This window comes from Brassica napus, chromosome C9, assembly GCF_020379485.1.
Source record: "Brassica napus cultivar Da-Ae chromosome C9, Da-Ae, whole genome shotgun sequence".
In the NCBI taxonomy this organism is placed as follows: Eukaryota; Viridiplantae; Streptophyta; class Magnoliopsida; order Brassicales; family Brassicaceae; genus Brassica; species Brassica napus.
In genome coordinates, this window is record NC_063452.1 from 27,581,345 (window position 1) to 27,589,819 (window position 8,475).

General features: G+C 36.6%; 1 protein-coding gene across 4 annotated transcripts; it reads left to right on the forward strand.

Annotated features, from left to right (window-relative positions):
* Positions 1–4,671: 4,671 nt before the first annotated feature.
* LOC106379573 (mitochondrial pyruvate carrier 2) lies at positions 4,672–5,942 on the forward strand. 4 transcript variants are annotated; one of them, XM_022710403.2, is made up of 5 exons: positions 4,672–4,804; positions 5,089–5,205; positions 5,279–5,331; positions 5,413–5,486; positions 5,622–5,942. In XM_022710403.2, exons 1-5 carry the CDS (start codon positions 4,750–4,752, stop codon positions 5,665–5,667), a joined length of 345 nt encoding a protein of 114 aa, XP_022566124.1. In that variant the 5' UTR covers positions 4,672–4,749; the 3' UTR covers positions 5,668–5,942. The 4 variants fall into 4 exon arrangements, with proteins under 4 accessions (XP_022566124.1, XP_013674955.1, XP_013674956.1 ...); XM_013819501.3 differs by having other exon boundaries at positions 5,089–5,187; XM_013819502.3 differs by having other exon boundaries at positions 4,695–4,804; positions 5,143–5,187.
* The last annotated feature ends 2,533 nt before the right edge of the window (positions 5,943–8,475 follow it).

Sequence of the window (8,475 nt, forward strand, 5' to 3'; positions counted from 1 at the left end):
TGACCGCATGATCTAAACCATGCTCTGATACGACCTCTGTAACACCCGCGAACTGTTTTAGACATCGGTCAGTCAGCCGGGCAACAATCAAACAAGAACATGCCCGAACGACATTCATCTGCCAAGTCCGAAAGTGTTACGACGGGTTGAGAATAGACTTTCCAAGTCACAAAACATAATTTTGTAACCCAGAATATCCATTCAACACTCGTTTCCTCTAATCTTCGGCCTGAGGCTTTGCAACCTGTACCGAATCATAGAGTTGTGTTAGGTTGGACTAACCTAATATTAGATTCAACACGTCACGTATATAAAACATACTTTATTTCATATATATAAAACATGAAGTTCACAAGCCCAAAATATTATAAATATGGTCCATGGACGCAGCCGAAGGTAAAACATACATTCATATATCTTGAAAACGAGTATTTAGCAAAAGATGTCCAATCTACACCAGCTCCTACAGTTCCGCGAGCGCTATGATCCTTTCTACTGGTCACCTGCAAAAGGATGTGAGGAGTGAGTGAACTAGTTTCACTCAGTGAGCCATGGTTCCCTATCTAGCATATACAACTACCCGTCATTCTAAACCCAACCCCAAACACAAGCAAGACGGGTAGTTCAACAATCAATATTCAAGATAAAGCATGACCGATTTAGGCAATAAACCATTAAACCATAGTAAATCAAAACACTCTTTATGAGTGTCACATCAATCAACCATATATATATACTCCTAGGGCCAAACATAATCATTTTTCCTCCACATAAGGGACACCGGCAATCCCTTCACTATTACACCACACAGGCGTAGGCGCTCGGGAATCGCCCGGTCACGGTCTTCAATCGGAATCGCCGTGCCCCGGTCTTCTAACGGACTCGCCGGGGGTTGTGACATCTACGTGTGACACTCGGCCTTGGTGATCAAGCCAAGTTAAACCGAGCCCACCACTTTCCGGACCACGACCGGTTTAGTGGTACCATTTGAGGATGCAATGACCTGCAAACTACTACAAGAACTACCACGAGGTTCTCACACAACAGTACCAACACGAGGTACATACCATAACAACATATAATAATCACACAATCACAATAACCCGGGTGCTTATACTAGTCTTGCTATCCACTTAGCCCAGACATCGTCTCAAGCCTCAGATCCACAAACTTACACCTAGACCGGTCCAGCTATCCTAGCTCGGAAGCCATCTCCGATTTCAGGAACCTGCATTAAAAATTCGTTAACAAACAATTAACCGTGACTCACAGTGATTAAGCGATGTGACTCGACTTTTTGATTCCAGATGTTGACCAAACCCTTTTTCTCCCCTCCAAATCTTCGTCTTGGTACCGTGATGTTAAATCCCAAAATCCAACGTCGATGTCTTGAATGGAATGGTCTGGACTGATCAGAACTCGGAAAAAACCTTCTTTCACTTCTGGACAGTCTTTCGGAACTTCCCGGCAGTTTATCGGTCTTCGGAAATGTCTATACTTCTAAAGCACCTCGCTTCTTTTTTTCTCTCTCTCTCTCTAGCCACGCTTTGCTTTGGTTTCTATGGAATGAGATGAGTAAAAATGGTGAAGGGTGGCTGGGTATATATAGAAGTTGCCAGCCAATAAGAATGAGCCACCCGATCGCCTGTGTGTCGTCCTGCATGCTTCCGGTCGCATGTGTGGTGACACATGGGCATTCACATGCCCTGTTGCATGCCTCCATTACATGCCAGGAGACACCACCACGTCCACATATCTCTCAGCATGTCTGGGATTCATTTGTCTCGACACACGGGCCTCTGCATGTCGGTTCGCATGCGCAGATCGCAGGTACTGCGACACCTCGTGCTTCTGTGTGTCGAGCTGCATGGAAATGCTTCATGCATGTCTACACCTACTTATTTTGTTGACACTAAACAGGTTAAATAGTTGACACCACGTCCTGATCCCTTAGATCAAGCCATCTCGAGCTTCTCGGTCGATTTGCGCGATTTCGGCCCTTCTGGTAAATTTTCGTCCCGCAATCAATCCCGAATATTTTTCCATTCCCAATCTGATGAGCTGTATATTTTTAATAGACTCCAGACTAACCTTAACCTTGAGGATAAAAATATCCCGAGCCTTCGGCTTCCCCAAGAAATTCCATAAAACCGAAATTAGAGGTTTTTTTCTTTTTTTTTTAAGACGGCCTATTACATTGTCCAACGAGACAACATCCCATAAGCAGGAAAGTCACTTATCGTCCACAGAAGAACTACTCGCATCGTAAAATTGTTTTTCAACGAACAATCATACGCCCTCACCCCTTCTGACCACAACTCCTTTAGCTCTTGTATCAATGATTGAAGTAAAACATCTAGCGACCGTTTTGGATGCTTCGGCCCAGGGATTAATATGGTTAAGAACATAAATTCTTGTTTCATGCACATTTCCGGCGGCAGATTGTACGGCGTATGAATGACTGGCCACAAAGAATATTGTCTCCCAGACATTCCGAATGGACTAAATCCATCGGTGCATAACCCAAGATAGACATTCCGAATATTTCTACTGAAATCTGGGTGTACCTTGTTGAAATGTTTCCACGCTCTTGCATCTGATGGGTGAGCGACCTCGCCATCCCTCTGGACATGTTAGGCATGCCACCTCATCGATGCAGCAGTCCTCTCAGATTGATATAACCTTTTCAACCTGTCTGTAATTAGTAGGTACCACATCCTTTGGTACGGTACCATATTCCTCCAACGTCCTTGTGGTTTGAATTGTGGTTTCTTGCAGAATCGACACTTTTCTAGCTTCTCATCATCTTTCCAGTAGATCATGCAGTTGTCGATGCAAACATCTATCATCTCCGAAGGCAACCCAAGACTATAAACCAATTTCTGAATCTCATAATAAGATTCAGCAGACAAGTTGTCTTATGGCAAATACTCTTTAAACAACTCCGTCCATGCATCCATGCAATTCTCAGGTAAATTATGATTCGTTTGATATTCATCATCCTAGCTACTAGAGACAATTAGAGAGACCTTCTCTACAACCAGTGTAGATTGGTTGATTTGCAGCATCTAGCATTTCATAAAACCTTTTTGCATCCAAATTAGGTTCTTCTACATTTCCAGTTCCATTAGCTATTGTTGTAGTTGTTTCTAAAAATGCATTAGTAATCATGTCTTGAACCCTATCATGATCTACCATCTGATCTTCTTGATGATAATTATATTCATTATGCAAATGATTCGGTTCTTCATTATTACTAGCATCCTCAAAATTATTATTACTACTACTTGCTTCATTTCTACCATAACCCTCTTCGTGTTGATACTAAATATAATATTGTGGTGTAAATCCTCTGTTTATTAAATATTTCCATACAGTTTCACTACGTGCAAATTTTGAGTTCTTGCATTTCCGACAAGGGCAGAACATTTTACCGCTTTCCTGCGTGATCGGTGTAGAGCCCGCCTGGTACATGAATGTCTCTAGTCCGCTCAGAAATGCATTCGTCACTCTCCCTTCCGAATCTTTATGGGAATACATCCAACTCCATAACTCGTAAATATTACCGCCATCCGCCATTTTTTTTTTAGAATTTTTTTCGGAATTTTTTTTTGGAAATTTTCGTGGAAATTGTTTTGGAAATTTTTTGGGAATTTTTTTTTTTATAATTTTTCTGGAATTTTTTTTCTCAAAATTTTTTTTCTTCTTTTCCTTTGTGTGTTTTGAGAGAGTGAGTTGTGAGAAATGACATATATATAGAAACATTTTCGAGCTTGGTAGGTGAAGTATAACAATGATTTTACTAGGAAAATTTTACTAGGGTTTTACATCTCTCTTACATCGGTTTTACAAGGAATTTACAACGAAATTAGACAATTCAAAGCACACTGAATACACGTTTTCACCAATAAATAACGGTAACATGTTTCGTCGTAATATCCTCGTAAATTTATGACGAATTTTGTTTGCGACGTACTTTCGTCGTAAATGTACATTGTATTTACGACGAAACTTTTTCCTTGTAATTTTACGTCTACGTTACGACGAATTTCTATTTCGTCGTAACATCCTCGTAAACTACTCGTAAGTTTACGAGAAAAAATTTTCCTCGTAACTTTTTATCGTTACGGAAATGTATTCTTGTAGTGATATACTATTTAAGGAAACTTGAGAGGGTAAATCACATTAAAATAAATATTTGTTAAGTGAAAATTTTAATTTTCTTATATTTTAAACGGTAATTAGATGAAAACTAATATTCACAAAAGTTATTAGTGTATACTTTTTGACGAAACAGTGTAAATTCGGTATTTTAGTACCTTTCTAATTTTAATATAGTGTGTACTAGAAAAAAGAGAAGAAGAGAATTGCAATAGTGCATGACTATTTACTATACATGAAAAGTTTGAAAAACAAAGTATTAAATAATTCATTTTAAAAGTTAACTAGACGTTGATCCGTTCTTAAAAGAGCGTTATATTTTTTGTTTTACATTTTGTTAGAAATTTAATTTTTATATTTGTGTGTTTTTAGTTATATATGTGCTTTTTTGTATAATATTTTTCTTAAATAATTAATAAAATATTTTAATAATTGTATTAAAATAGTTGGATCACGCATATATCAATAGGTCATGTACTGTTTTAATCAAATAGATTATACGACGTCATTTTATGTAGCATCTTTTCGTTGATATTTATGTTAGACTGGACCGGACAGAAAAGAGAATTTCCCAAAAAGAAAAAGTAGATGGCGACGTCGAAGCTTCAAGCACTCTGGAACCACCCGGCGGGACCTAAGACAAGTGAGTCAACTCAGATTCTGTTCACATTATTTCTTGACTTCCAATTTTCGTTTTATATTTATTTCGCTACATTCATGGAAATCAATTCGAATCTATGCATCATTCAAAATCTAACGATTTATGAATTTTAACCCTGTATGACATTTATTTGGTCTAATAATTTTTGGCTCTAATGTCTGACAATCCTGCGTTTGATTATTATGTTGTTACTCCTCTCTAACAACTTAATACTCTAATTGTAACCAATAAATGATTCAGCTCATTCTAATTTTTGGTCTTATCAGTTCATTTCTGGGCTCCAACTTTCAAATGGGGTTTAAGCATTGCTAACATTGCAGATTTCCAGAAACCTCCAGAGAATATTTCATACCTTCAGCAAATTGGTATATACACACATTGTGGTTAGTTACTACTTCTTAGTTGTACCATATCTCAAAATCTTCTGACTACAGTTATTCTAATTGTTTGTATAAGCTGTGACATGTACTGGAATGATTTGGTGTCGTTGTAGCACTGTAATCACTCCTGTAAGTTTCGCTTACTTCTTGCTTTTTGAGTTTGTTTTTTTGTAATGATTTCCTTATTGGAATATTTTTCTCGTTTTACAGAAAAACTGGAATTTGTTCAGTGTTAATGTTGCTATGGCAGCGACAGGAGTATACCAACTTTCTCGTAAAATAAAGTAAGAACAATATGATATCAAAAATAGTCAAATTACTTTACACGACATGATGATTCGTATGCATCAGTAAGTATCAGACGCCATTTTTGCTTTAGCGTTTGCGATCAACTAAGAATGTTTGCTTAATGTTTATAGGTATGATTATGTAACTGAAGGAGAGGCTGCTGCTGAAAATGAATGATGATGAAAAATTTGTGAAAGCTTTCTGATGAAAAGGTTCTTTCGCAAGTGTCTTGTAACGACATTTCTTTTCCAAATCAACATATGCCAATGTTTGATTTTTATTAGACAGTGAATGATAAGAGTCACATGCTTGATAAATAATAAATCAACATGTTCTCCAAAGATATATCAATGTGTCTTCGTCTCGAGTCTGAGTAAATTATGATTGAACAATTGGGGAATATGATTGATTGTTGTGGAATTTCAATAAGGTTTAAGCTGTTTCAATTGCTAGCTTCTGTGTTTTCGTATTAAAATAAATCATATTACTTCATTATTTCAATCCATTCATACTGAACCGAGCTGATCCAATCCAAACTAAGAGAAAAAAAGATATTATAAAAAGTGAATCAATTTTAATTTACTCCATCCATATGTATCTAAAATAAACTTGAACAATTATTAAACGAGAATCAAATCGAAATGAGATTTCTGTTGTTTTAGTGTACCAGTTTTTCCATGTTAACCCACTTTATATCTAATTAAATGAGATTTCATATACATTTTCTAGGGGGTTATTGGAATACGTAGGCATTGTCTTTGAGTTTAATGTTGTAGCATCCTTGTCTTTTATAATTTTATTACATGTTTGTATGCCTTTTTTGTTAGACTTTAGTTTCTAGAGAGTTCTCAAATTTGTACGCCGATTGTATTTAGCAGAAATATTAGTTATTGTTATAAACAAAGGTACGGTGGAAGCTCATATTCGAAGGTCTATACTCTTTTGTCTTTGTATTTCCTAGCTTATATTGTATTAGGATTTTATATTTATGTAATTTCCTATATAAATGGTTCCTTATTGTCCAATAAAGATATTGATTTTTCCATTATTTTCATAACACGTTATCAGCACGATAGCCTCTAACCCTAAACCCTCACGAAATATTCTTCAACTCAGCCGAAAATAAAAAAACTCTAACCGCAAAGAAATCTGTCTCAGAACTTCAAAGAGGTCGTTCTCTCAAACCATGAGGACCCAGAAAACGATCAAGATATCAAATCGAAGCCCTCGCCGAGACGAATCCGTCAGTGCAAACCGCTTGTCGATCTGACCACCAACGCGCCCTCACGCACATATAAAGTGCACGCCGATTTGATTTGGAAACCAAATCCAATTCCAACAAGGATTTTCTAGCCGAACTCAACTCATGTGCAAGATAAGTTTATCATACCTTAGTTGATTCATGTTATCTCGTTGGCGTTCATGTTATCTAATGCTCCTCGTGTTGTTTCATGAGCGGGAATTAAAATCTAATATCAACAAGGAGTTCAAGCCGAGAGGAGTTGCTGCCCGTGCGATCAAACTCTCTTTTTCATTCAGATCAAAAGGAGTTCATAGGCGTTCCCGATCCGTCTCAGCTCACCTACAGACGATCTCAGTCCGATCCTAGCTCAGACAAACTCAGCCTCAGCTCGCGACAACTCCATCTCACGGACAGCTCGTGACCTCAGCCTCAATCCGTTCGCGATCCGATAGCAGTCAGCTCGCGTCCTGTTCGTGTTCCAGTTTGCGGTTCATCCCTTTGGTGGTCCGTTCAACAAACATCTAAGGTTAAAGGTAATTCGAAACCTAAGAACCAATAATCGAATATGGATTGTTTGATAAAGAATTAAAACCATAAAACCCTAATATTTTATGAATCAAAAACCATAGGGTAAAATATCAAAACCCCAAAGAGCAAATCGAAGCTCAAAAGTTCGATACCCCAAACCCTAATCGAGATTGATCACTTGATCAATTAAAATCGAAATCTTTAATGGTTTTGAATCTCAAATCGAATCCCATTGATCTAAGATCAAACTCGAAAACCTAAAACCCTAAAACACATTCGATTTTTGCATAAACCCTAATTCGAAATCTGATTGATTGATTAAAACTAATTGAATGTTGATTGAGATTGAATTTGATCATATTGAAATCGAAATTACTAGCTTTGATAGATTGAAATCCAAAACCCTAATTTTGTAATCGAAATTTGAATTTATTCACATAGAATTGTTGCTAGTATTGATTCATAACTAAATTTGATTAATTGATTGAATGATTCAAGATTGAAGCCCTAATTGAAATCGCCTGTTAGGATAAGTGTTTCCATATAACCTAGTCTTGATTGTTTGATATTGAATACTTGAATCTGAAACCGTATAATCCGGTTGAAACTGAAACTACATGCTAGGTTAATTGTTCTAGACTTGATCATACCTTGTGGTCGTGCGGCTTGTTGCATCATTCATACATAACCTAATTTGATCATATTGATTGATTGCAGTTACACTTAGAATCTTATGCTAGGATGGTAATGAATTGATTCCATCAAGTAGTCGTGTGGCTTGATTTTTGACTTGGCCGAGAGATTTGTTTGTGCATTACTTTATTGATTGCATCATGCATATTTCGTATGAACTGATAGAAACCACCTAATCACATGTTAGGATTATTAAAACTTGATTGTATGATCTGTTTGTTAATAGAAATTGCATGTTTTAGGTTTGCAAATCATATGCTAAACATTAAAATCAAAATCGCATGCTAGACATAGAAAATTAAATCGCATGTTTAGGTTTAAAATCTGATTTTGTTAATCACATGATAGATTGAGAAAACCTAATTGTTTGATCTGATCTCTAATAGAAATTACATGTTTTAAGTTTAGAAATTGAAACATAAACATTAAAACTGAAATTGCATGCTAAAACCTAAAACCCCTAAGTTATTAGGGTTTTTTTTTTTGTCTTGACCGATTTTATGCTTGTATAACTTGATATT